This window comes from Neolamprologus multifasciatus, chromosome 18 (genome assembly GCF_963576455.1).
Source record: "Neolamprologus multifasciatus chromosome 18, fNeoMul1.2, whole genome shotgun sequence".
Classification (NCBI taxonomy): domain Eukaryota; kingdom Metazoa; phylum Chordata; class Actinopteri; order Cichliformes; family Cichlidae; genus Neolamprologus; species Neolamprologus multifasciatus.
Window position 1 is genome coordinate 7,730,387 of NC_140456.1, and position 27,915 is coordinate 7,758,301.

A 27,915-nucleotide genomic window follows, 5' to 3' on the forward strand; every position below is an offset into this window, starting at 1 on the left:
TGCAGAGGGATTTTTTTGAAAAATGTATTGATAGCAATGTTGAATATTATTACACAGGAAAAAAAACAACTACATGTAAAATAATTACACCGTGACGCCTCTGCCTTTGTAAATGGAGGGACAGTAACTGCGTGTAAAACCTGCAGATAGTCAGATTAACAGTATTTAGTCTCTATCTGCCATTCTGCAATTCATCTCATGTAAACAATAACGTGGCGCACAGCGTGACGTGAAAAAAGGCACATACCTTTGAGGTTGTGTGATGAACTCTGTATTCCTGGTCCACAAGGAAACGCAAAAAAGGAGTTTAAAAAATCTCCGTTCTCGGTGATTCGAAACGCTGTTTACGTGGACGACACAGCTGCGTTTTCAAAAATACCCGTGTAGGTGTGGACATAGCGTAAAAGAGTTAGTTTATTTTCTTACTACCTGCGTGCATGCGCGCGCGCGCAAGGGGGGGCGCGAACATTTTTCTTGTGAAACAAGGGGGGCCCAGCAAAAAAAGTTTGGGAACCACTGGCCTAACATATGAAACAGGAAAAGACCGCCGCGTAATCCCTTTATTTCAACAAAGTAACTGTATTCTAAATACTACCCTTTTAAATGGTAACTGTAACGGAATACAGTTACTCATATTTTGTATTTTAAATACGTAACGGCGGTACATGTATTCCGTTACTCCCCAACACTGCTCACACTGTTACTTAGCACCAACACCAGATGTGGATGCAGCTGGCTAACCAAGCCTGCTGGTTTATGCTGATAAGTTGGCGCCTGATCAATCAAATACGGTCACCTGTGGCTCCAAAACAGCAACGCGGTAGCTTGGAAAACGCTGACGCTTAAAACCGCCGAATCTAAAACTAGTATATAATGTCACAGTTGCCACATCCATTTTTAAAATACAGTCTATTAATTACACAGAGTTGCTGAATTGAACTTCAAGACAGAATATTGGAACAAAACTGTGAAAAGATGTATTCTTAAATAAGGTATATGAATATGTTGGGATTCATAGAGGTGATATCCTCTAACATTGCAGTGAGGCACATGTTTGCAGTGACAGTCTTCCACTCATTAGAGCACCGAATGTGTGTGAATCCACTGCTGGAAATAGACCCAGACATATACAGTATGTGCTAAGACCGACTATTTTAGGAAATCACAGCCTCATTTAAAAACTTGTCTTTTTGAGCTTTTTGAACTTTTATCCTTCGGGTGTATTTGACCTTTTCACAAGACCGACAATTAAAACATCACCATAAAAACACACTTGGTCTCTAACCAAAGTGTTTTCATGGTAAACCTGTTGAAAAGACACTCAGCTAATGAAAGTCACAATTGGCTGTTTTGATACAATGAAAAACTTGTCAGATTTCATCGACAGCGCTTTTGTCTCTCGGTGTAAGAGTTGCTATAGTAAACAAGAGTATGATGGCATTGCTTTGTGTCGTCCATCATCAAGGTTATTTTCTGTGGCTTCCAAGGAGAGCCGAGCACAAAGACGCTTTCACACCCCGGCCTCATTATCACTGCTCTTGGCTCACACGTATTCTGTCTTTATCTTTCACAGCTTCCATCATATCTTCATTTAGAGTCGTGCCTTTCAATTACCGGGGAGCCCTAATGAACAGCAGACGCCCTCAGTGGAGACATTGTGGACAGGCCAGCTCATTAAGGCTGATGAGTCAGAGGGCAAATAATGATGATCAAGGTTGTCTGCAGAGTCGGATCACCTCGTTCGAGTCTGACTTCAAAGTGTGGGACTGTCTCAGTCTTTGTTCTTTGATTTGACCGTGGAGTATCCACCGGTGCCTCCAATAATGCCGCATTGCAGTTCGCGTGTTTTGGATGGTGAATTTATAAATTAAGCTGTTTTTTATCGCCCTCCTTACAAGTTCTCGTGACTTTTATAAGTTAATTAGTAGATCTATGGAGCATTTTTGTGATGTGTTGTAACTCAGCAGAAAGTAACTATGACATGTCAATATGTTTGGATACAGCTAGAAGAAATCTAACATTATGTGAGCTCTTTTGTGGTGTTATGGTGCAGGGGTTAACGCATTTGCCTTACATGTAAAAGATCCCCATTTTAAGACTGGGAGGAGGCACAAACTGAGCCTCAGGGGGGGTCACAAGATAGTATTCCTTTAGGAAAAGCATCCAGGGTCAAACCTGTGCCAAGTCAAACATGCAAATCCACTGTGGCGACTAGTTGGGAAATGAGGGAGCAGCTGAAAGTGTCAGCAGCACTGCTACAAAGCCCTGCAGATATTTTAGTCCTGCTGCAGTCCTCCCTTTGTGTTTAGCAGTGATCGTGTGGTAAATGTTTGTCTTTTTGCATTATAACGGTTTAGAAGGCCAAACATGTTCATTCATCCTTGACAAGAGACGCTTACACGCTGCTGTGACAAGTGAAACAAGTCAGAGAAAATCTTCAGCAGTTTTTCTTTCTGAAATTCATGGAATAATAAGTAAATGTTTAAATTTCATCATTTTAGTGGACTAAGAATCAAAACCTGCACATTATCTTTATCAGGGACCTAGCTGAAAGGTATGACTTTTTAATGAACCCTTAACTCAGGGATTATTTCTCTAAAAGAAGATGCTGCTTTAGTCTTATAAATATGAATCGCTATTTCAAATTAACAAAAACCTCTCGTTCAACGTTAAAGCTAAATTCAAGTCACATTTCACGGCGTATTGTTGAGTCAAAAGTAACTAGATTTGATGAAAAGCAGCAGCAGGTGTTCGGTCTCCTGCAGATCAGAACGGAGCAGAACCGAATATTGAAACTCATGGACGGCATCCACTTTAGTGAAAACTGCTCTACCTATTAGCCAAAGTCTAATAGCTTCGTGTTTCTCAGTCTGCTACATGTCTTTCTCCCCTCTGTGAGTTTCCAACCCTTAATAAATTAGATGATCTCACAGAAAACTTCCCCCAAAAGTTCTCTGGGAGACACATGCAGTATAAGAAAATATATGTCGCTGGATCTCTTCAATTCAACTCAGTTACATTTTATTTAAATTGCACCAAATCACAAAAATTGTTGTCCCAAGGTGCTTGGATTTTACAAAACAACCCTTTCCTGCTGCTTTCTGTGACATCACTAAACCTGATAAGTTTATGGTCCAACATAACCTCCTAATTATAACAGCTATCAGTCAAAAAGGACCAACGGGATGCTTTAAGTCAGGCTCACACATGGCCATCACTGCCCACCTAGTTTCACAGTCCTGATGTTTGGTTTCAAAAAAGCAAGATGGTGACAGCAAAAATGGTAAAGTCAGTTCAACACTAGACTTCTCTAATGAGTGATGGTACGGTGGCTATCTTTTGTATTGGCAGCTTAGCTGAACTGTGGAGCTAAGTCCAGTTTTCTCCATGAGATTATCAGTAATGTAATGACCGGCAATCATGAATGTCAGCGATCCCAAGTTAAACCTTTCTGACCTTTGAGATGGGTGACTGGAGTGACTGCTACCGACTGACACGCGAGGGGGCGGTAAATACATTATGGGGTTTCCTAGGCAACTGACTTGTGCAACCTTCACTTGGGATCAATCATTAGATGTGGCTTCATCCTCCCACAGGTGAAGGCGATCCTGAAACCTGGCTTACTTTCTGTGAAACCAATCACGATGTGACTCATTGACTTTTATTTTCAGGAAGTGTGAAATGCAGCAGCACAGGTTTAGCGCACGGTCTTCTTTTCTCGGAGGCCTTTCAAGGACAGATTCAGTCTGAAAAACCATGTTAGAAGGAGTACACGGTGTTCTGTGTCTGAGCAAAGACAATGAAATCTTCAAATAATAAGAGAAAACTTAAACAATCCTCGTGGGCAAACTGAGCCCATTCAGCAGCAAATTAAACAAACCGCAAAAAAGGGAATGTAATTTAAATGATAATGGGTTTAAACGCTGCACCATTTGTGTTATAATAATTTCATAAGTTGAGGTAAGAGTACGAGGGATTTATAACGAGCAGCTCCTTTTAAAGACTCAAGATGCTTTTCAGTTCTTATAAGTGGGTGATGCAAGTATTGCTACAGCGGGGCAAAAAAGGGGGTTGACACTGAGAGTAAAGCAGGAAAAGATGAAAAGGGAGCTTTGCAAAGAGATGGGGGAGGAGGTGGTGTGGCATCAGTATTAATGTTAATGTCAGACTGATACTGCAATACATGTCATGTTGAAAAAGTGACAAATCTGACTCATGAATGCGCTGAAATGCCACTATGTACCATTTTAAATCATCTCGATTGTGCGTCGTCTTTTCCTTTTTCTGTTTTTTTTCCTCCTTTTTTAATCTTGTAAAGAAGTAGAAAGCGAGGCTCATGTCAGTGCGACCACGGAACAGAACTCAATTATGAGTTTTTCATTGTGTCAGCAGAAAGCGTCTAAAAAGCTGCTCCGTGCTGAGGGAATCCTGATTTCACAGCTGCCCACATGCTCCAGTTCTGTGGAGCTCACACTCCTCTGGCTCCCAGCGGGGGGCGCGGGATGAATACCGGATTATTACGTTCACGATGATGCAGGATGTCGGCGAGAGCGTGACAGGCAGGGCGAGAAGGAGGAGATATTTTTAATTTAAACTTGTTAAGGTGTGAGAGGAGCGAGTGCATTATTTATGTGTGAGTGCGCTTATTCAAGCTGAGAGAGAAGCGTCTGTTAATGCTGGTAAACATAATATACGTGATTTAGCCTACTCATTTCCAGCTCTTTATTTCTGTTGTTGGACTCCACTACAGTAGCTTTGTATGATTCAGTTTACTCTGAGCCTTGATGCAGTCTTTTAGTTTGACGTCTGTGTGAAACAAGCTGCTTTAGCTCCGCCCCCTTTATGCCAACTTTGGTGTTCTGACTGGCCTGTGTCAGGAGGACTAGTTATCATTGGGTCAACCGCTCCCCCCTCACCCCCCCCCAACCAAACAAACCCTCAACCAGTTTCACAGCAGCTGCCAGTATCAGGGAATACACTTTTTAGTGTTACCAGTGGTTGCCAGCCGCTTGCCAACTGGTTTTTAGACCTTTATAAAATAAGAGCAGTTCATTTGACTGACTAGTGTTTCTGGTGGCAACTATCAAAAGCAGCAATAGTTAAGATTCAAGATTCAAGAGCTTTATTGTCAAGACAGCAGTATACACAGTATACAGCGTACCGAAATGCTGTTTATATTTATAAGTGTACAAAATCTCCAAGAGATATATAAAACTAGGAATTACAAATAATTAACATGCTAAATTTCGGTAGAATTAAGGGATAAAAAGGTACTAATTACTAACTATACCGTACTATACAGATCGGAGTTCGCCTTGTAATTGGAAGATTGCCGGTTCGAGGCCCGGCTTGGACAGTCTCGGTCGTTGTGTCCTTGGGCAAGACACTTCACCCATTGCCTACTGGTGGTGGTCAGAGGGCCCGGTGGCGCCATTGTCCGGCAGCCTCGCCTCTGTCAGTGCGCCCCAGGGTGGCTGTGGCTACAATGTAGCTGGCATCACCAGTGTGTGAATGTGTGAATGACTGGTTGTGTAAAGCGCTTTGGGGTCCTTAGGGACTAGAAAAGCTCTATATAAATACAGGCCATTTACCATTACCATATACAGTACTATAATGATAACTATACAGTACTAACTGTACAATAAACAAAGACAGGACAGAGACTATACAAAGTGGATTGTGCAGTAGGTACTGAATACCAGGTTCAAGTTGTTACCAGGATATTGTAGACGAGAGAGGACGAAGACGTGTGCAAGATGCAAAATGTGCAAATATAGTATAGTTTAGATGTGTGCTCAGTAACTATGTGACTGAGTGTGCAAGTAAGCATATTGTTCCCAGGTCCAGTTTGTAGTGGGTTTGTGAAGTTTTTGTTGTTTTTGAGTCTTTTGGTGAGTTTTTAAGGTGTTTGTAAAGGTGTATGTGTGTATCATTCCTTTGGTGGGAGTGAGCTGAGGGCTCTGACTGCTTGGGGGAAGAAGCTCTTGCAGTGTCGGGCCGTTATGGTTTTGATGCTGCGAAACCGTCTGCCAAATGGAAGGAGGGAGAACATTACACGTGAGGGGTGGAAAGTGTCCTTCACTACGCTGTTCGCATGTCGGATGATGTGTTTGTTGTAGAGCTGGGAGATGGGTGGGAGAGGGCCTCCAATGATCCTCTGTGCTGTCCCCACTATCCGCTGCAGAGACTTCTTTTGCAGTTCCCGTACCAGATAGTGATGTAGCAGCAGAGGACGCTCTCGAAACTCCATCCCTGTTATAAACATCCATTCAGGCCCAAACTGAAAAAGGTTCAGATCTTTGGATGAAACAGAACTGGAACATTTTTTTGGGCAAACACTCAAATTTTAACACATTTTCCCCTCGTATTCTTTAATTTCACTACCACCAGCTACAGTGAGAGACCTATAACAGAAAACCAAGGGCTTTAGATTATTATTTAAATATATTTTTAGTTTATACTGATGGAGAAAACTCTTGAAAACTGAACAAACTTTAACAAAAAGCTTTTAACAAAATTCACATATTTGCAGCCATAAGTGGTTGATAATTTTGAGACCCATATTTGTTACAGACTTGGGTGTCGTGCAGCTTGTTTCATATACACAGAAATTCAGATGCAGGCCAATTTATGTTTAGTTAAGTCAACACAAAGGTCTGGACTGAAGCTATGGTTGAGCTATTTATGATTTTTTTACGGGGGTGAGGTTTAGCTTACTGAATGAATCATAAATCTGTAAATGAACTGGAGCAATTTCTGTGTTTTGAGTGCTTAAAGTACTAAAAGTGACTGTGGACGTCAACCTTGCAGCTTTTCAGCAGCATCACAGCCTAAACGGCTTCATGATTCAGAGTCAGATTTAATCCCAGAGGATTACATCAATCCAGCTGTGTTCAGGGATCAAAGGAGCCCCAAATTAAATTATTTCTCAGCGGAAACAGTGTGAAGTAGGAAGGCAGCGTGGAAAATCCTATTTTGCCCCAAGTGTGTGTGTGAGTGTGTGGAGAGAGTGAGAGAGAGCGAGAGAAAGGGGTCTGTGCTGCATCTGCAGGATTATTAATGTTTGGCGCCACCTAGCGGTTATGCAGATTTTGCACAACGACTTTCTCGTGAATGACCAAATGCAAGGCATATTTCTGCTTCTTGAAGATTTGAATATTTGTTTACTAATTTAAACAATCAGCATTTGCACAATAACAGAAGGCTCGAGTCTCAAAATCATTTGGGTTTGACTTGATTTGGAGGGCAATGATGTGCAGACCAGATAAGAATCCCAGAGACATATTGAAAAATATGTATGCATGCACACGTCTTTTCATCTTATGCAACAAAAGCATTTTAAATGTATTTAATTACTTAAAATATAAACACTTTAAGTGAATAGTGTATCAAATTTGAATGATTTTAATAGCCTGCATTTCAAATGAAGAGTTTTCCTGATGAACACGGGTGGCTTACTTGCCCTAAAGAACAACAAAAAAACCAAAAAACACCCATCTGTAACAACAACAACATTTTATGAGATCATACATACCCTCGCCGTTGTTTCCAGTAAACATAGAAGGACAAAGGTTCATTTGACTTCACCTTTATTTACCCAGGGTGGAGAAATCCAACGTGCATTTAAAATGTTTCTCGGGAACGCTCTGCTCCTCGCTCACACTGATGCGCACTGTTGCAGATCAGCCGCAGCCGTGGTTTGTTCGTTTTTGAGCAAATACACAGAAATATTTCGAGGTTAGGTGTCTTTCTCTCTCTCAAGTAACCAGCGTCCGACTTCAAAACGGGCCGCTGTAAGACTTTTTTTACTTCCTCTGCTGTGCTTTCAAAAAAGACGAATAAAAATCTGAAGTTTCACATTAGTGGAAGTGGAATTGTTCCTTAAAGGAAATTAAAATCAGACAGTTTGGTTTTACTGATATTGTCAGTGACATGCGTTGGTGCTGTGTGTGTGAAGTAAGAGGTTTCTGATATTCACAGTAGTAACTTAAAGGTGCTGTGAAATGCTTTAAATTCATAGTGAAAAGCTTGCCAGAGGCCAGTTTCAGCCACAGCAACACAAAGTGAGACAAAACCATCAAAGTCACGAGAATGTGTCACAAAAAAACGTGCAAGTATATTAAAATTACACAATAAAACTTTCTGACATTATGTCATGATTACACACTTCCACTGTAATATGTAAACATTTGTTTAAAGGAACAATTCACCCCAAATCACATGAACTTATGTACCAAGCAAAGCATGCAGCTAGCTACAGTATCATTACTCCAGACAAACACCGGGTGAGTTTCATGTGTTATTCTTTGTACGGGTTTGAATACAGGAGCATTTCAGAGGCAGTGTCTAGTCTGTACGGGACTTTTTGGGGTGGGGAAATTAACGTTCTTCTATCTAACATCCTGCCCCTCCTCTTCTGCTCTGTGCAGTGTGAAGAAGAGCCGCTGCATCAATAAACAGCGTGGCTCCAACTCAACGATGCAGATTTGAGTAAAAGGCAAATAAAAAGTTTTACAAACAAAAACTGAAGCACAAACTTTTGTTGGACGGCCGATACCACTTAGATTATTATCAGACAATTGCTTTAAAAACGCTCTAAAAGCACAAACATAGTCTCGAGGTCCAGTTCAGCGACTCCAATTAGCCGAGGTGAGGCCTCGCAGAAGCTGCACATGTTGGCACGTCTGTCAGTCCAAACAGCCAGACAGGCGAGTTATGCAAAATTTTACTCACCGAATGTATGAATTTGACTTTTGGGTGAAGTGTCCCTTTAAAACCCTGATTTGGCTGTGTGGAGTGAATTAAGGGTGTAAACGTACACTGAAACCTGTAAATCTATATATTTACTCAAGTCTCTTATTGTAATTGATCTGCTACATTTACAGTGTCAAAACAAATCTCACTGCCACTCGTTGTCGGGTCTTGTATGAGGACCTCTGTCAGTTTTCGGTTGACAAATCTGTAAAACAACAAACCAGCGTTCACCGACTCAGAGATCAGGGGTTAGAACCACCCGATGAATGGCCAGTTCACCCAAATCACGACAAAGATTTCATGATCTTAGTGGTATGATTTCAGATGTCTGCAGGCAACATAAGTAACGTCTTTTTGTGATTTGAGTGGACTGACCCTTTAAATCTCGGTGAAAAGAGCCTCATGTGTCTGGACGGTCCAGCTGGAAACCTCAGATCACGTTTGGTGGTGAATAAGCTGCATGTACGAACAAATAAAGGTCACGTATCTCTGAAAGAGAAGTTATTCACAATAACAGAACTTGAATATTTTAAAGTTGTGAAAACGTGAAAGTAAAAAATAAGATTTATTAATTTTCAAGTCTTTGATGCAAATTCCAGCTGACACCTCAGATGCGACTAGACACGGTCCCCTCGCTCATCTTCGAAAAGAAGGACTGCAGATTGCAAAGCATGCACTTCTTCTTCTTCTTCTTCATCTTGTTGTTACTTTTCTTGTAAACTCCCTGATATTTTCCCTCTTCATCGTCCTCCTCCTCCACCCATGGCACCCACGCTCCCCTGTGCTGGCTCGGGTTGGCTCGGGGGTCGTCGGGTGGAAAGTAAACCGGAACGGCTGTTTGGTTGTAGTAGGCGAGCCGGGCCAGCAGCTGCTGGACTACATCTGGCCTCTGGTCTGCCAGGTCGTGCCGCTCGTACGGATCGCCTGTGATGTTGAACAGCCAGATGTTTTTGTGGATGGAGGATTTCTGGTAAAGTATTGAGCGTTCGAGGTTCCACCAGCGACCGGGTAGAGAGGTGGGAAGCATCTGAGGATCAATGTTTCAAATATTTGTTATAACAATCAATGTGAAACAGAAAAGTAGAATGAAGCTCTCTGAAGCATGCAGCAGTACCTGTGGGGGGACCCAATCTCCGTGGCCTGGATCACCTGTCAGCAGCTTCCAATCTCCAACTCTGATGGCAGCCTGGACTGAAGTGTCCCACACCGGCTGTAGTGACTCCAGCCCGAACTGGAGGGTTGGATGGGATTTGGTCAGTGGGATTCCAGGTTGGGATCTGTTCTGGTATGGGAATAATGTCCGCTTGGACTTTGACTTTGAATGTAGTTTGAGCCTCTTGGATTTCGGCTGGCTTGATTGTGACAAGTTCTGGTTCTGGGATGTGGTCCTCCTGAATTTTGTTTTCAAACGGGTTTGGATCGGAGGCTGAGATTTAGGACGGGATGTTCCAGACCCTGACGAAGTGCCACCGATCTTTGGATGCGGCCTGTGATTGGGCAGAGGCCGGTCCCAAGTGTGGGCTTTGGTATTCTTAGCTTTAGGTGGGGGTTTTGATTTTAGGCGAGGCTTGAGCTTCTTTTTGAAGAGGGGCTTAGATTTAGGCTTAGAGGCATGATGGGAAAATGTTTGAGGTTTCTTGGTGGTCTTTATTTTGAAGGCTAACTTTTGTTTTGGTGGCTTCTTCAGAACCTTCTTCTTCTTCTTCACCTTCTTTAAAACTTTGGTTTTTGAAGTTTTCACTGCCAAATCAAAGAAAACAGAGATCAAGATATATTAAAGATAAATTACCTCTTTTGTGCTCATATTTCTCTCTTTCTCTTCTCTCTGTATTTCCTACAGTAAACAAACATTTTCCACCCTGGTGGTAAATTTAGTGACATGAGACTTTATTAAAAGATCATCTCCTACCAGTTTGAAAAGGTCACTGAGTTCAGTACATTCAGTTGAGAGTATTTCCTAGAAGTACTTGGTAAAATGGGCGTAGCACTGTTAAAATATTTTAGATTTTGCGCAACCGCATCAGTGTAACTTATAAAGCTGAGCGTCCCAAAGTATAAGCAAGTTCAATTTAAGCCTTTTTTAATAAAGTAAAAATATAGTCCTTCCATGTATGAACTCAAGAGCATCAGTTCAAAATATTTAAGAACAGAACAAAAATGAAAGAAAATGAAACATTTGTTTTTCCAGCATTTTCAACACCAGCTTTAAACACCAATAACAACTATTATCCTCAAACTGTTTTTATACATTAATGTAGACTAAAGAGGCGTCCACACTAGCAGCAAGCTGAAACCAGTCAATGTTAATTAAAAGCAGCTGCTTGGTGAAGAGACGTGCAAAGTGGGCAGGGCATGAGATAAGGAACAGGCGCGGTGGTGCGTTGGTCTGATTCCGAGGCTACGTCGAGCTCTGCAGACTGTTGTTCTGCAGCTCTTCCACTAGGGGGCAGAATATGTGGCATGACTGGTTTGTGCTTAACTGTTTGTTGTTATTTTAGCAGAGCTCCTGTCACAGAGCCCAAAGAGCTTCTTTGTAGTGAAGTGCGATAATGAAGCCTTCGCAGGCTGTTTTTTCTTAATACCTTATTATTTTTGTCCTTCTTTGTCTTCGTAGCAAGCTCTTCAGTGCCCTCTTCAGTTGTTCGAGCCAATCTTTCAACCTATCAGCATTTTATCTTGCAGAGCATCAGCACATTTGAGCTACTGCTGGATTTTTTTCCAGTGCGTCAAAACAGCAATTCTTCAACTTTATTTTCAATGTTACAGGAGGTGGAATAAATCTGTGGGATTGCCCATCTGGCTAGGGCATAGTCTACGACTGCTGGGGGTTGAGTCGAGAGGGATGGCCGCCCCTCTTTGAGCCTGATTCTGACGGATGTTTCTTCCTGTTAAAAGGGAGTTTTTTCCTTTTTTTTATGGTCTTTACCTCAAAATATACAAAACCTAAAAAAAACCCACCTTGAGGTGACCGTTGTAGTCACTTGGTGCTATATAAATAAAACTGAATTTAATTGATTTGTCAGCATGTCTGCTAATTTTAAATCACTCCACAGAAGTCCTGTTATGCTTGCTTGCACTCGTGCGATGATCAACTTTATTTTCAATGTTACAGAAGGTAGAATAAATCTGTGGGATTGCCCATCTGGCTAGGGCGTAAGTCCAGCTGGTGAACCAGGACTGTGTTGACGTGGCTAAAAAACGAAAGTGTTTTCAACACGCTTTGCGACGATACGTGATGGCCACAGTTGAGGCAGTTTCCCTTAAATGAATCAGGGCGTTACAGCAGAAGTCCACACTGGGAAATGGATTCTTGAAAAAAGAAGAGCCTGATCCTGGCCTCTTCACCTGACATTACTTTGGGATGTTTCCGGATTGGAAACTTTAGAGGTTTCAGCTGAAAACTGCTCAGCTGTAGCTGCAGATCCAGATCTCATCAATCTTGATTAGTTTGAAACGGAAATGAATGTTTGGTCTTTTTTTGAGTTGAGTTTGAGGTAAAATCCCAGTTGAAGTAGTCAGACTTTCAGGGAGTTATCTAAAATTAGCAGTTGTGAAAAAAGCTGTCAGGAAATTCCTGAGAAGACGACCTCGAACTGGAAACCAGTCAAATTTATATGAGGAAGACTTGTGATTCCTACGTGCCCATTCCTGGACCTTTTTGTTCACACCTCATTAAAAAAAGTCCTTTATGGACTTTTTTTGCCCCTGTAGTTACCCGAGTTTTCCTTGTCCTGGTTCTTCTTTTCAATTGGAGATTTGTGCAGCGGGTCGATGTTGTGAAGGATCTCCTTACGGGGCGACTCCCTCCCTTCACTGATGGCGGGCCAAACATCAAAACCATCCAGGCCCGGGCTCTGAACGGAAGGCAAACACTTCATTTACAGTAAGAGATTACAGAGCAGGGTAATGACGGGTATGCTGCAAAAAATACCAGAAGCAAGACTCATACATTTACTGGACACAAATAAAGAATAAGTCATTTCCTTGTAAAAGACGCCACTGACTTTTTGAATTACTACGTTTCCTGTACCCAAGAAAGCATTGCGTATCTGCTGGCAATGCAAATCTATCCACAGATCAAGCCAACAAAGCTTTTTGGACACTATACACAGACTGCACGGACTTAGAAATGATTTATATCCGAACAAAAACACAAAGCGTGTTTGAGGCCAGTGTTTGGAAATGCTGCACTTATCATAATAGGTCCGGCTGATTTATCCAGATGACAGTAAAAGTAGGGACGGCTTTACAGTAGCACTGTTCAGTCTGAGGCCAACACAGAGATGAGTATAGGCAGAGCTCCACATTCATCTCTAATAATGACAACGAATAAACTTAATCTGAAATTAGGGGGAGACAGTAAGCGAGCTGAGGGACCAGAGATTGAGCTCTTTGACAAGACGACTGGAAAACATACAGATCCTGAACGAAGTGAGTTTACAGTAACAGAAGAGCTTGTATCGGTATCTCTCTCTGTTTTATAGCACAATAAAATGGTCAGTAACACACTCGGAGAGTCGTTTTTCCATGCTGCTTAACTTTTATCCTCCCACACTTATTGTCTAAGAAGAAACATCAGAGACAAGTGCGAGGAAGTACAAGCAAACGGCTCCCACAGGTTATTGTTCTGACACAGGCCCACTGACCTGGCTGATGTTTCCTCCGGCCAGGCTCACCAGTGTAGGGAACCAGTCTGTGATGTGCATGAGAGCTTTAGAGACTCGTCTCCTGCGCCTGAGCAGAGGGCTGTGCACGAACCCCACGCCGCGGACTCCACCCTCCCAATATGTACCCTGAAACACAGCCAGCACATTTAATTACATTCTGCTCTCTTCCATTTTGGTTAGCTGAGATTTTTTATATGTTATCTGTAAAACTACTGCAGACGTGTGAAAGGCCTCTGGATACTTGGGTTGTGCGTCGTCTGCACATCCTACAGTTCACATTTGGCATCTGCAGAATTTTAAGGGCCGAGTAAAGAGTTCAGCTCTTTGTTGTGTTCCTCAACCCACCCCTGCGCAGCTTTCTTTAGCACCATTTTTACATATCTAAAAAAGACTGAATGGGTTAGCAGAACAACAGGACTAAAGAAATGTCAAAGTAGAGCCAGGCACGTGTTTTTGGGTTTTAACTGGCTCAAAATAGGTCACGGCTGATCCTCATACAGTTAAGAAAAGGAGTCTGCTCCCGGATTTAAAAGAAGTTTGTGTATGTTATTGATATTTTTACCCATTTATTAAACAAAATATTTATTTTAAGGTTGAGTGAAATAAACCCCACTTATATAAGATTCCTTAAAAATCAGTCCTTGTGATTTTCCAACCTGGATTTGCCAAATGTGCCTACTGTAGATACATTTTAGACAGTCATGTGTAACCACATGGTGTGCATTACCAAGGGTGGATTGTGAGTCATTAATGGGCGCATGTAAAGCTTTGCAGCAGCGATGATGGCATTTGTTACTGGCGCTCACACAGGGGGACAAGTGGACAGTTGGAGCAGAGCATCCAACCCTAGTCTGCTTAGGAAGCTGCTGCATGTCAATCCACACGAATGGCATAAGTCAGTGTGTCCCTGCAGGACACCGCAGAGTAAGGAAGAGATCGATGTTGTTCACGCCACCTACACCTACAAGTGGTTCTACATTTATAATGTAGGTATTAAATTAAATGATTTAACCAGACTACAGCCGTAATAATAATATCACAAAGCTGATAAAAGGACATTTATTGTGTGTCCTCATTTAAAACCAATCTTCTGGACTATAGCTCTTTCATTACATCCCATATTAAGCTTGTCAGACTCATCTCGAAATAAAAATCTCATGAGGGCAATTTCCTAATCGGTCACAGACTGTATATAAAAGATGTCTGCAAGATCCTGATTGTCCATAACCTTAAACTTGCACTGTTTTTAATGGCCACCAGGGGGTGTCTTCTCTAGGTAAAAAGGCATTACTGACTGTGCCTTATTTTCTGTCACACTCACATTCAGAACAGCAGTTCACAAAGCAGTGAGAGACGTTATTTTGACTATGTGGACTGTTTATGAAGCCTACGCTTAGACGCGGTGCAGTTATTTTACCTTACGACCCCGCAGCGGCCAGTTGTTCCCGCCTGTGAAAGGCTGAGCGCCGTTGTCGGTGGAGTAGATGATGACGCTGTTTCGGTAGTATCCGTACTTTCTGAGGGCGTAGGTCACGTTTCGGACCGCTTCGTCCACCGTGGAAACCATGCCGGCGAAGTTTCTCCTGGGGACGTTGACCATGTCCCGGAAGGGGTAGATGTAGGACTCTGGAGGATTTAGAGGAGTGTGGACCGCCTGAAGGGAAACGTTACAGGATATTATAACGTGTTTTTAAATTCTATCAATCATCCATAATCAGCCGTAAACAACAAACATCTGGGCGGCGTGTTTTGAATTAAAATCTTTGAGTCTGTTTGAACAAACTGTCTCAAAAAAGCCAAACAAACAAACACTTCAATGTGGACTGTGCACTCTCTGAGCGCTCACATTCTGACATAAACAAACATGACATGCAAACACATCCTGTTGTGAACACTGGGCCCTCTGATCCCCCCTCCACCCCTTTTTTAAAACGTTCGATTGGCTTTAACGTAACCCATCTTCCAAAGATGTTTAATGTAACGACCTCAGCGCCGTACCTGGAAGGACAGCAGCAGGAAGAGCGGCCTCTTTGCAGGATCGTGACTCTCCAGGATCTTGCGAGCTCTCTGTGTGAAGAGCGTGGTCGAGTATTTCCCCTCGTGGCCCCACGCTACGCCCTCATCGTCATGGAGATCGTAGCCACACAAGTCCTTGCCGTCACACGATTCATAACTAGACGCAGATGGAGAAATGTGAGTTACTGGAGTAAACACAGTAAAAAGACAGAGAGCAATCATGAAAACAGGTGATAATAGTAGTTGTGATTTACCTGTAGTAGTCCACACTTCCAGTTAACGAACCAAAGAAAGTGTCAAAACCTTTTCTGGTGGGCAGACACGCTTTCCTAAAGGAAAAAATGATTACTGCTTACAGATGTTTGGAGGGTTTAATACAAGCCTGACACCCCAACAACCAGCTGAGCAATGTGGACCATTTCATAGAAGAAATGATCACAAATGATGGCCGATGACTTTAAACGTCTTGAAAAATGTCAAGAACCTGATAACTGCTGTTCCCCTTTACTTGATATCCGTCCACTAACTCCAGTAAGTTAGATCATTCAGTGCTCTCCAGCTTGAATAGCCAAGTTTCTTTCTCTTCATGCTGTCTGTTGTACAGAATAAGCACAGTAGGGAGTGTTCAGCACTATGCCAACTCAGTTCAACCATAGGAGAGTTCAAAGCTCTAGCGAACTGTAGAATAAAGACCGATTGTGTTGTCTGGCAAGTTTCAGCCTGTCGCCTTCTTCCGGCTGATTACAAAAACGTATCACAGATAACATTTTAAACAGTAGAACATTTCTATTGGACACACCCTCAGATCATTTCAGGTCTCAGGTCATTTCTTGTAGGCGCCTCACTGCGTTATATGTAGACGTATGTGATTGATTGATTTGTACTGTTTCCGCGCTGCACTGATCATATCTTAAAATGTGTCACGCAAAAAAACCATACACACTTTTAATTTAAAAAAATTATTGGTTTTACTGAGCGGTCTTTATACATGTAAAATGGCTAACAGCAATAGTTAGCTATTAATATATATTGGTTAACTAAACCCCCACTGCTTATGAACACTGTGGGGTCCAGCTGTGAAACCTTTGGTCCAACTCCTGTAAATTTGCATAACTTATAATACTACATACTTCTGCTTGTCATAGCAGGAAAAGCACAGGTGCAGTCAACAGTTACATTAATGACTCTATTATGATGAGTCCAAGTAAACCATAATTGTGAGCCAGCATGCATCATACCAAAGCCCTGAAACCTTTAGTGAGGTGTGTGGAGACAGAAAGGTAGGCTGGTCTCTTTTTTAAAAACACAGTATGTCACAGTCAAAGACCGTCCTGCGTCATTTCATATTTTAACTAGTCATGAAAAAAAAGTATCTTTTTACGTTTTTAATAACGTGGACATAATTAAAAAATCATCTTGTCCTTAGCACTTTTTAAAATCCGGTAAATACAAAGTCAGCTGAACGACACCACATAACATACTACACCATGTTATTATTTACTTACAAGAAACAAAGTCAAATTGCAAAAGTAGTGTGTGAAAAACTAAGTGCACCCTTACTGCTTCCATAAGAATCCATTGGTCCATAAGTCCCAGAAAATTCGCTTTAAGGTGCAGACACCCCAACAGTTACATCTCAGACTCTACAGGCCTCAGTTAGGATGTTAAATGTCAAAGTAAATAAGAGTACAATTAGAAAAAGACTGAAAAAGTATGGCTTGTTTGGGGTGCAAGGATAAGGCCTCTTCTCTCTAAAAGGTTTGCAAAGTTGCATCTGAACAAACCACAAGACTTCTGGAACAATGTTGTTTAGACAGACAAGACCAAAGTGTAGATGTTTGGTCATTTTGCAGAGCATCACATTTGGTAAAACCAAACACAGCACATCAGCACAAACATCTCATATCAGCTGTCAACCATAGTGGCTGAGGGGTGATGATTTGGGTTGCTCAGAGGACCTAAGCAGCTTGCAGTCATTGAGTTGACCACGAACCCCTCTGTATACCAAAGTACTGTGGAGTCAGATGTGAGGCCATTTCTTCGACAGCTTGGCCCAAATTGTGTCACACAAAAGGACAGCGATCAAATGCACGGCAGCAAGTCTACAACAGAAAAGCTAAAAAAGATGCTACCATGGCCCAGTCAAAGTCCAGACCCCAATCTAATAGAAATGCCGAGGCATTGTCATGGAAGCGGTACATAAACAAATGCCAGCAAACCCCAATGGACTGGAGCACCCCTGTAAAGAAGAGTGGCCCAAGATTCCTTCACGATGATATGAGAAACTGATAAAGTCATACGGAAAAAGATTACTTCAAGTTAAGTAGTCCAGCTACTGAATCATGACTGCATCACTGTTTCTCCACCATCTTTGTATCAGCAGACTTTTCACCAAACAATATTTCTCCAAGTTATACCGAAGGCTCCCTCTCACCTGTAGAAACCCAGGTGCCACTTGCCAACCATATGTGTGGCATAGCCGGCCTCGCGAAGCCTCTCAGGCAGAGTGTCCATGTGCGAGGGCAGACAGCTGGGCTGTCTGGGTCTGATAATGGAGTGCTGTAATCCCGTGTGGATCTGATATCTGGAAGAAAGAAAAAAGGAGCTGTTAGTGGGTTTGTAACAGGCAAGCCGCTCAGGCAGGAGCTTCCGTTTGGCCTCAGAGAAGACGCGGGGAGCTCATTATTAATCCTGGCTGCAGCTCAGGGCCTAATCAATAAACTCATTATTCAAAGCAGCTACCTCATTTGAAACAGGAGCTTCACATGCAGCCATTTCTTCCTCATTTCACACATTTAAAGCCCTCTCTAATCCTTTAACGTGATTCTTGTGCTTCTCTAATGTGTGAATTTAACTGCTTAGAGTGAATAATATCCTAAAAAATGAGATTCTTGTAAATAAATGACCCACAATTTAATGTGTTGATTTAAAACTGCCTTAATATGAGTGTAAACAATTGGCAGTGAATGAAAAACCGCTTGTTGGAGTTTCAAAATCCAACAGAAAAGAGATGCCTTCAAGAAAGAGATTATTATTGGTTCTACTAGACGTTTCTTCCCGTTAAAAGGGAGTTTTTTCTTCCCACTGTCGCCAAAGCGCTTGCTGAAAAGGGGTCAGCAAGGTTGGTATTTTCTCTGTTTTATTTTAAGGCAGCTCTTGTTGTGATTTGGTGCTGTACAAAGAACATTTCATTGAATCGTGCTATCAAAAAGAAAAGCATTCAATCTGTAATGCCCCCTGTGAGCTGTAATATACTTGAAATGAAATGTCAAGCTACAGATGTGGTGAAAATGCAATTAGTACAATGTGTAAACGGGGATGTATTGCCCACAACAAATAACAACAGCTGGCTAATAACTGCTGAGCACAAATCCTAAAGGAAAACCTGACACAACAAGCACAGCTGGAAGAAAAATGCAAAAAATGCCAAGACTCAAAGCGCTGACGCGAGAGCAAAGCTTCAAATGAACCCATCAACAGGGTAGTTTAAGTTCTGGAAAGAATGTGGATGCACTTCAAATGCTTTTAATGTGGTAATGGCTTAATGTTGTAAATCTCTTACCATTAAAATGGAACAATCTGACAGTACATCCAGACAAATAAGAGCAGAGGATATGAATTATAGCAGTTACATGCTATAAATGAATTAATGAGTCAATATTCGGACGGCTTTGATAATAAGATAATGATTTAAGATCTTTTTAAGTGTTTTTTTAAATACTGAAACAAAGAGAAAACTATGTATGAGACAGCTTATTAAGAGACTGGGCTAAATGTTGTCAAAATTTAATGTAAAGACTTCCGATATTTACTGTAGGAGGTCGGTAAAGGTGTGTTTGTACCTGCCGGTGATGAGCTGACTGCGCGACGGCGTGCAGATCGGCTGAACGTAGTAGTTTTCCAATTTCACGCCCTCTGCTGCCAGTTTGTCCAGAGTGGGAGTCTTGATGGTCGGGTTGTGGTAACCGATGTCATTGAAACCCTGCAACAGATTCATGATTGCATCAAAGACTTTGTGTTTTAGAGTGTCACTTTAATTTGCCAAATACATACTCAGTGGTTCCTATACTATACTGTAAGGAAGTAATGGGTCCAGGTGTGTGCAGCCTGCCTTTCCTTGTGTTTGTTTTGTCTGTATTTTCTATGGTACAGTTTTGTTTGTGAGCTGGAAACAGTGTTGCAACAGTTCCAGAGAAGCTCTATCAGAAGCATGCTTCATTACTCAGCCCCACAGTGGTTGGTTCTTAAGGCTTGTGAGTCATTTTAAGATGTTGGGTCCTGTTACAATACTGTAGGAAACAATACTTTCTGCTTCTTGAGAAACTTAACACTGACCTATAAACCATTTAACCATCACAAACAGCACATAACTCAAGGGATGAACCAGTGTTGCGTCCCCACATAACAGACCACTTTAGAAAACAACCTGTTTTAAATCCTAGCTTTAGGCACTTTCTTTCTAATAGCTTGTCCCAAAATACATCATTTGTTCCCATTTCGTTAGCCGAATCTTTGAAAACATTTTTGGACCAGCGAAGGACATTCTCACAGCGCCATTAGCCAAAAACTTTGCACATTGCGCCATGGTGTGCAATGTGTCCTTAAAAAAACGAGATAACATGAGAAGTGGCGAACAAAATAAGAAGTGAATTCAGAATTTAAAAATTTAGTTTCAAATTGTCATCAGTATGAAGCAGGTCAGGAGAGATGTGAACAGCAGGTGTCTACACAATACACAATGCGACACTATCAGTGATGGATTGGCCTCCCCAGAGCCCAGACCTCAACTTTAATGAAGCAGTGTGGGATAATCTCGACAGATTGCAGAGCCAAAGGCAGCCAACAATCAAAGAAGAAGGCTGGAGCACTTTTCCTGAAGACTACTCACCTAAGAGAGCTCAGGCTGTGTTGAAGAATGAAGATGGTGATGTCAAATATTGACTTCAAGCTCATCAGATTTGTAGAAACTCTGTTTTTGCCTTACAGACTGTATTTGAGGCTGCATTTCCATGTTCTGGACACTCGGGTAAAGAGAGGGGCTGAGCTGTCAACTGATCACCACCTGGTGGTGAGTTGGATCAGGTGGCGGGGGAGGACGCTGGACAGACCTGGTGCACCTAAACGCGTAGTGAGGGTGTGCTGGGAATGACTAGCAGAGGCCCCAGTCCGCGAGATCTTCAACGCACACCTCCGGCAGAGCTTCAACAGCATTCCGAGGGAGGCGGGGGACATCGAGTCCGAATGGACCATGTTCAGCGCCTCCATTGCCGAAGCTGCTGCATTGAGCTGCGGCCGCAAGGTGGTTGGTGCCTGCCGTGGTGGTAATCCCCGAACCAAATGGTGGACACCAGAGGTGAAGGGAGCCACCAGGCTGAAGAAGGAGTCCTATCGGGCTTGGTTAGCCTGTGGGACTCCGGAGGCAGCCGACAGGTATCGACAGGCCAAGCGGAATGCGGCTCGGGCAGTGGCTGAAGCAAAAACTCGGGTGTGGGAGGAGTTCGGAGAGGCCATGGAAAAAGACTTTCGGACTGCCTCGAAGAGGTTCTGGCAAACCGTCAGGCGTCTCAGGAGGGGAAAGCGGTGCTCTACCTGCACTGTGTATAGTGCTGGTGGAGCGCTGCTGACGTCGACTGAGAAAATTGTCAGGCGGTGGAAGGAATACTTCGAGGACCTCCTTAATCCCACTGACGCGTCTTCCAAGGAGGAAGCAGAGTCTGGGGATGAGGGGAATGACCCGCCAATTTCTGGGGGCGAGGTCACTGAGGCAGTTAAACAACTCCTTGGTGGCAGAGCCCCTGGTGTTGATGAGGTCCGCCCCGAGTTCCTGAAGGCTCTGGACGTTGTAGGGCTGTCCTGGCTGACACGCCTCTGCAATGTTGCGTGGAGATCAGGGGCAGTACCCGTGGATTGGCAGACCGGGGTGGTGGTCCCCATCTTTAAGAAGGGGGACCGGAGGGTGTGTTCCAACTACAGGGGGATCACACTCCTCAGCCTCCCCGGGAAAGTCTATGCCAGGGTGCTGGAAAGGAGAGTTCGTCCGCTAGTCGAACCTCTGATGCAGGAGGAACAATGCGGTTTTCGTCCTGGTCGCGGAACACTGGACCAGCTCTTCATCCTCTCGAGGATACTTGAGGGTGCATGGGAGTTTGCCCAACCAGTCTACATGTGTTTTGTGGACTTGGAGAAGGCATTCGACCGTGTCCCTCGGGGTGTCCTGTGGGAGGTGTTGCGGGAGTATGGGGTGTCTGGCCCATTGCTACGGGCCATTCGATCCCTATACAACCGTTGCAAGAGCTTGGTTCGCATTGCCGGCAATAAGTCGGACTCGTTCCTGGTGGGGGATGGGCTCCGCCAGGGCTGCCCTTTGTCACCGGTTCTGTTCATAATTTTTATGGACAGGATTTCTAGGCGCAGCCAAGTGGCGGAGGGCTTTCGCTTTGGTGGCCTCAGGATCTCATCTCTGATCTTTGCGGATGATGTGGTTCTGTTGGCTTCATCGGGTGAGGGCCTCCAGCTCGCACTGGAACGGTTCGCAGCCGAGTGTGACGCAGCGGGAATGAGGATCAGCACCTCCAAATCTGAGGCCATGGTTCTCAGCCGGAAAAGGGTGGAGTGCCCACTCCGGGTCGGGGATGAGGTCCTGCCCCAAGTGGAGGAGTTCAAGTATCTCGGGGTCTTGTTCGCGAGTGATGGGAGAAGGGAGCCGGAGATCGACAGACGGATTGGGGCTGCAGCTGCAGTAATGCAGACGCTGCACCGGTCCGTCGTGGTGAAGAGGGAGCTGAGTGTAAAAGCGAAGCTCTCAATTTACCGGTCGATCTACGTCCCTACCCTCACCTATGGCCACGAGCTGTGGGTAGTGACCGAAAGGACGAGATCGCGGATACAAGCGGCGGAAATGAGCTTCCTCCGAAGGGTGGCTGGCATCTCCCTTAGAGATAGGGTGAGAAGTTCGGCCATCCGGGAGGGGCTCAGAGTAGAGCCGCTGCTGCTCCACATCGAAAGGAGCCAGCTGAGGTGGTTTGGGCATCTGGTAAGGATGCCCCCTGGGCGCCTCCTGGGTGAGGTGTTCCAGGCATGTCCCACCGGGAGGAGGCCCCGGGGCAGACCCAGGACACGCTGGAGAGATTATATGTCTCGGCTGGCCTGGGAACGCCTTGGTGTTCCCCCGGATGAGCTGGAGGAGGTGGCTGGGGAGAGGGAGGTCTGGGCCTCTTTGCTTAGGCTGCTGCCCCCGCGACCCGGCCCCGGATAAAGCGGATGAAGATGGATGGATGGATGGATTTCCATGTTTGCACCTTTCAATAAATTGCTGCATTTGTTTCCCATTTTGTACCAACATTTAAAGAAATTTTGTGCGGCTCAAGACTTATGCACAGCTCTGCACATAAAATGGTTTGTAATAAACTCGATATAGCTGTTAAGTTGGTCTTAGTAAGGACTTAACTTCACCTGGCCTCAGCGATGACATGATGCTTGCTTCCTAGCAGCCTGCGCTGTCTTGGTAATGTAGCATTTCTGATTTGCAGCAATTATGCAAAATCAAAGCTAAGCTAACAAAAAGTCAATTTCACCAACAGTGTAATGTGAAAATTAACAGAGGTGTACAGACAGCAGCAAAACGTTTGGTTGCTAAGCAGTCTAAATGTGATCTAAACAAGAAATCACAGGAAGTGAACAAACAGTTACTCCAATATGGAGGTCCTTCACTCAGAAAACAAAAACTGAAAACAAAACAAACTAATAAAAAAACAGTGGAAAGACCTCCTTTCCAGAGTCATCTCAAAATCAGCTGCTTGTCAAGAGTAGTATTTTACATAGGAAGTAGAAGGTCAAGGTGTGTAACTTTTAGGCTGGACCCGTGTATGTCTTACAGTTTCTATGAGAGGATCTGCTTGGTTTTAAGTAAGCGTGACGGGACCTGTGGATTCATGTGTCACTGCCAAAACGCTGCAGCTGTCACCAGGTCTGTGGGTTACTCTTTCTTCTGTGGGTGGTAATCTCGATCCTTAAGCTGAGCTGCTGCGTGGCGAAAACGAAGACGTCGAACCATACCAAGTACATAGAAACGATCAAAACTGACCACTGTGCGTGCTTCTAATGCGTGTATAAACTTTCAATCGATCTGACTTACGCATAGTGTCCTCACTGTTTGCTGGTTTTTTGGGAGGACTTCACGCGAGCACCTAGCCACACTCAGTCTTCAGTGACACTGCGGTGCAACATACTGAGTTTAAACAAGCACAACAGGAGTGTGTCTCTGTGGTACCTGCAGCTATCGGCGTCCACGACTAAAAATAATCCCCAGTTCAAAACAACAACTTATGACCGACTAACCTGAAATCCAGGGTTTTAGTCTTGATTCCAAAGTTGTGAATATCTTGTCTGTAACATCTGTTTGCATGCGGTGGATACGTGAAACCACATTTGAGATGGACTTACCAAATTGAAATTCAGGTTTAAATCAGAGAGCCGTTAAGTCCTCCTATGCTGCTCTCATGCGTGCTGTTTAATTCATTTCACTGCTTATAAACCAGATTTTCAGCTACTTTCACACATATGGTTGTAATGTTTTGGGAATGATTTGATTTCCATCCCCAATAATATATATTTATGCAAATACTATGGTGTGTTTCCTCGTTTCAGTGGCACCGTCCAAGCATTTTGATTCAAGAAAACGCACTCGCACGACTCTCACACACACCTGATCGTCGGTGAGGATGAATACGATGTGCGGCTGGTTCTTCTTCTTCTGCGCTGTGTCGTCAGTCTGCTGCTGTATCTGATTGTTCGGGGGCCGATGAGCCGACAGGCAGTCGAGGGTGAGCAAAACACTCAGTGCAGTCAGAGCCGCAGCTGCAGCGGCAGGGGCAGCCTGCATCCTTACAGCAGGAGCTCTGCGGAAAAGAACGACAACAAGAATATAACAATACGGCGACAACTTCTACGAACAAAACACCAGGGAAGAGTAGCTCAAAAATGTTAGACTCAGCACAAATTCACACAAGCCTGCCATCAGTGGGGTGACTGACTGTAGATCACGAAACCACATTTGAGACAGACTTGCCAACTTGGCTGCAAATGTGATCTGAAACACTTCCATCTGGTGGACAGAGAGCTGAAACTCCGAGGAGGGCTTTCAGCTATTTACAATCTCTGGAACTGAGTAGCATGAATAAAAAAATAAAGAAAAACTATTAGAATATTACCCAGAACCGAGAGAGAGCAGAAAAAGGGCGTTTGGAAGCGTTGGAAGAGGGTTTTACTTACTTTTATTTGATCATTTGCTGATTTATTTCACATTTCACACCCTAGGAGTGTCAAACGGGGATAAACTCTGTCACTGGGGATATGGTGTTATAGCAGCTGGATGATCACGGTCGCGCTTAGGAATGCACCGATGCTTGGAGCACGTTACACGCTTTCTAATGTCACGTATCAGACCTTTCCAGCAAACTCCGGTTAGTGTTTCTCAGATGGTCACAAAGAAAAACTGCCTGAATTAATTCTAATACTTGAAATGCATGACTATCACAGTCCTGTGTTGGCAGCCAGATTTTCATGTTCATGTAAACTTCCTCTCTTTCAGTTTAAACCGCTTTTTCAGGAAGTAACCTAACTGATGCCCCGATGGTCCAGAGACAACAGAGAGTATGTATGGCGAGTTGATTGGTCAGCAGCTGACGGTGTTTCCAAAACCGCACCCACGCCTTCACCCGTAAAACAATCTGAATAAAGTGAACCCTCACTGACTTCTAACTTTTGTTGCTGTCAGTGTTTTCACATTATACGGTGTGATGTTAGTGAAAGAAAGACACATTCCTCTGTAGCGTGGGAAATACAGCATGTGCATCAGGAGTCAGATTTACGGCCAAAAAGGGATGCAAATGAGTGAGTCTCTCTGTACTTTAATCACAATCTAAACCTTGATATGTTTTATCCCACCACTAAGACAAGCCATCTTTCCACCTTTTACATCGTGACAGAAAAGCTGATGCTCGTTTCATTTGGAACGATCTTAAAATGCGGCAGATTTCATGTAAATGTTGCTCCATGCTCTCAGCATGAATAACTGCAGACAGTACTCCACTACATTTGATCAAAAACTTATCCTGTTTTCCTTCTCTCACCCCAACCGGTCGCAGCAGATGGCCCCGCCCCTCCCTGAGCCTGGTTCTGCTGGAGGTATCTTCATGTTAAAAGGGAGTTTTTCCTTCCCACTGTCACCAAAGTGCTTGCTCATAGGGGGTCATATGATTGTTGGGCTTTTCTCTGTATTTATTATTGCAGGGTCTACCTTACAATATAAAGTGCTTTAAAGTGACTGTTGTTGTGATTTGGTGCTGTATAAATAAAGTTGAATTTTCAGATTTAAATCTAAATTGAGTAATAACGTATGTGATGCTATTATGGATCATAAGGTATATAAAGTACACAGGATTTCCCTGCATATGAAACTTTTTGGTGCTCACCTAAACAATATTTTGGCCTTCCGCTAATAAACATAAACATTTTTGCTCACCGAATGCTGAAACACAGCAATAAAATGCACATACTGGTTTTAAGTAAGGTGAAATAGACTCACTTTGTTAAATAAATGCAGATCAATCATGTTTGCGTGCATATTTACACCCTCAACTTCCCACCAGAGCCAGAAAAAACACGATACAGACGCGAAAACTAGCTTGTTTACGCGGGTCAGTGAAGGTCTGAGCTGCAGACGAGGGAACCAGTGGGTAAAATGTTATTTTGTAACCTGGTGACATTTTAATTATAAACTCTGAGCGCATCAGAGCTGCTAAAGCTGTAAAAAGACTAACTGACCAACATCTTTTATCAATAATTTCTTTTTTTTAAACAAGCCCGCCTCCTTGGCTGGAAAATGGCTTATTGTGAAATACTTGACCACATTCATGGAGTTTCAAACATATTTTAGAACTATGTGTGCCATGTTTCTCTTCAACTGTCCGATGTGTAGCCCATTGTTTACTTTATCTCGGTGAGTGCGTCTCTCTGCTGGCTCACACTGAGGACTGCTGTCAGTCTTGACTGATCTGATGAGTGAGTCACTTGTTAATAGATGTGTAAAATCACCTTTACGAGGCCCGAATGCTCGTTGATACTTCCTCGAATTGCCAGTTTTTAAACAATATTAAATTATCCATGACATTAAATAGTAACAAGGTTCAAAAAGGATCTTTTTAAACTCTCTAATCTTTATTTTCTCAAAGCAAACTGTAACTGAGCGCTCTTTAAGAGGAAGGGTAACCTCAGACTGTTTTATCTGTATCATCTACGACATGTTTATTAACTTGAAAGCCAAGAAGACCATGTAATGTTGTTTTTATATGTAAGCTGACGAATAGCAGCTGTCTCAGCTTGATTGTAGAGTACTGGTTTCCAACTACTGGTGAGATACAGGTACTCATGGGAAAGAAGCAGAGTAGTCTGAGTGACTCCTTTCCTGCCTTGAGTGTCTTAGTTAAGAAGCTCTGACTAACCTTATATAGCCTAGTTTTGCTTTGATGGAGTTAGTATATATTTAAATGCAGTATTTATCAGAAATAATAATAATAAAACTGTAATAATACTATATTAAGTCTGGTATCAGAGTATATCCAGGTCGAGAAAACTCAAGTCAGCATCGTTCATCTTATCCTCACCTCTGCTGTGTTATTTCAAAGCCAGGCCTGAATCAATACCTCGATACAAGGATCAATGGGAGTGAACGGCTCTTCTCCCCCCTCCTCTTCTCTCTCCTTCTTCTTCCTCTTCAGTTCATTCCTCACCCTTCGGCTTCTTCTTCTTCTTCAGCTCGGAGAAAGCCTGGTTTGCAGAAAAGTTTGCAAAAGACGCCGCATGTCCTTTGAGTTTCCACCAGAGCCTCCTTCCTCCAGTCTGAAGAGTGCCTTCTCTCCCCGCAGATGAAATACGAGCGAAGGACAGCCGCACACAAACGCGCTCCCACTTCCGGCATGACTCGCCAAAATAAAATACGCTCGACTCGCCGTTCGACATCGTTCGTGTCCGTGACCAAGTCATTTTAAACTGCTGCTGTGAATGAAATGAAACCTCCTCCAGTTACCATAGTGACCACTGCAGGGCCGTAAATGAACTGTGATAACGTCAACAGGCTGAACGTGTAAACTGTCACAATAAAGCATTATTAATGAAATACAACTCTGACATCACTTAAACAAATGTTCCTGATAAACAGTGAATTAACTTCCTGTCCTGTAATCAGCATTTTCGTTGGGGACTCTTTTGCCTCTAGTAGGCAGTATATAATAATTAAGTCATTTGGTGAGGTGTATTTTGACCTAAATTAGCTAAATACCACAGATCCTGAATTCAAATCTTTAAAAAAAAAATCTTTATTTAGTCGGTAGACGTTATAAAGGAGTGTTATCGGAGTTGTTTGTTGATGTATGGCATTTTTATGTCCCAGTGACGAATTGAATTTCATTTTATTTACATA

At 43.2% G+C, this 27,915-nt stretch overlaps 1 protein-coding gene across 3 annotated transcripts; it reads right to left on the reverse strand.

Annotated features, from left to right (window-relative positions):
* Positions 1–9,142: 9,142 nt before the first annotated feature.
* Positions 9,143–27,282, reverse strand: LOC146497269 (arylsulfatase I-like). Of its 3 annotated transcripts, none has more exons than XM_085140425.1 (11): positions 24,142–24,318; positions 19,280–19,419; positions 17,872–18,021; positions 15,692–15,766; positions 15,420–15,594; positions 14,839–15,075; positions 13,401–13,547; positions 12,470–12,608; positions 9,869–10,494; positions 9,361–9,781; positions 9,143–9,243 (listed from the first exon to the last, which is right to left on the reverse strand). In XM_085140425.1, the coding sequence occupies exons 1-10, from the start codon at positions 24,316–24,318 to the stop codon at positions 9,362–9,364; spliced, it is 2,286 nt and encodes a 761-aa protein (XP_084996551.1). In that variant the 3' UTR covers positions 9,143–9,243; position 9,361. The 3 variants fall into 3 exon arrangements, with proteins under 3 accessions (XP_084996551.1, XP_084996550.1, XP_084996549.1); XM_085140424.1 differs by lacking the exon at positions 9,143–9,243 and adding an exon at positions 27,140–27,282 and having other exon boundaries at positions 9,362–9,781; positions 24,142–24,334; XM_085140423.1 differs by lacking the exon at positions 9,143–9,243 and adding an exon at positions 27,101–27,226 and having other exon boundaries at positions 9,362–9,781; positions 24,142–24,334.
* Between the last annotated feature and the right edge of the window lie 633 nt (positions 27,283–27,915).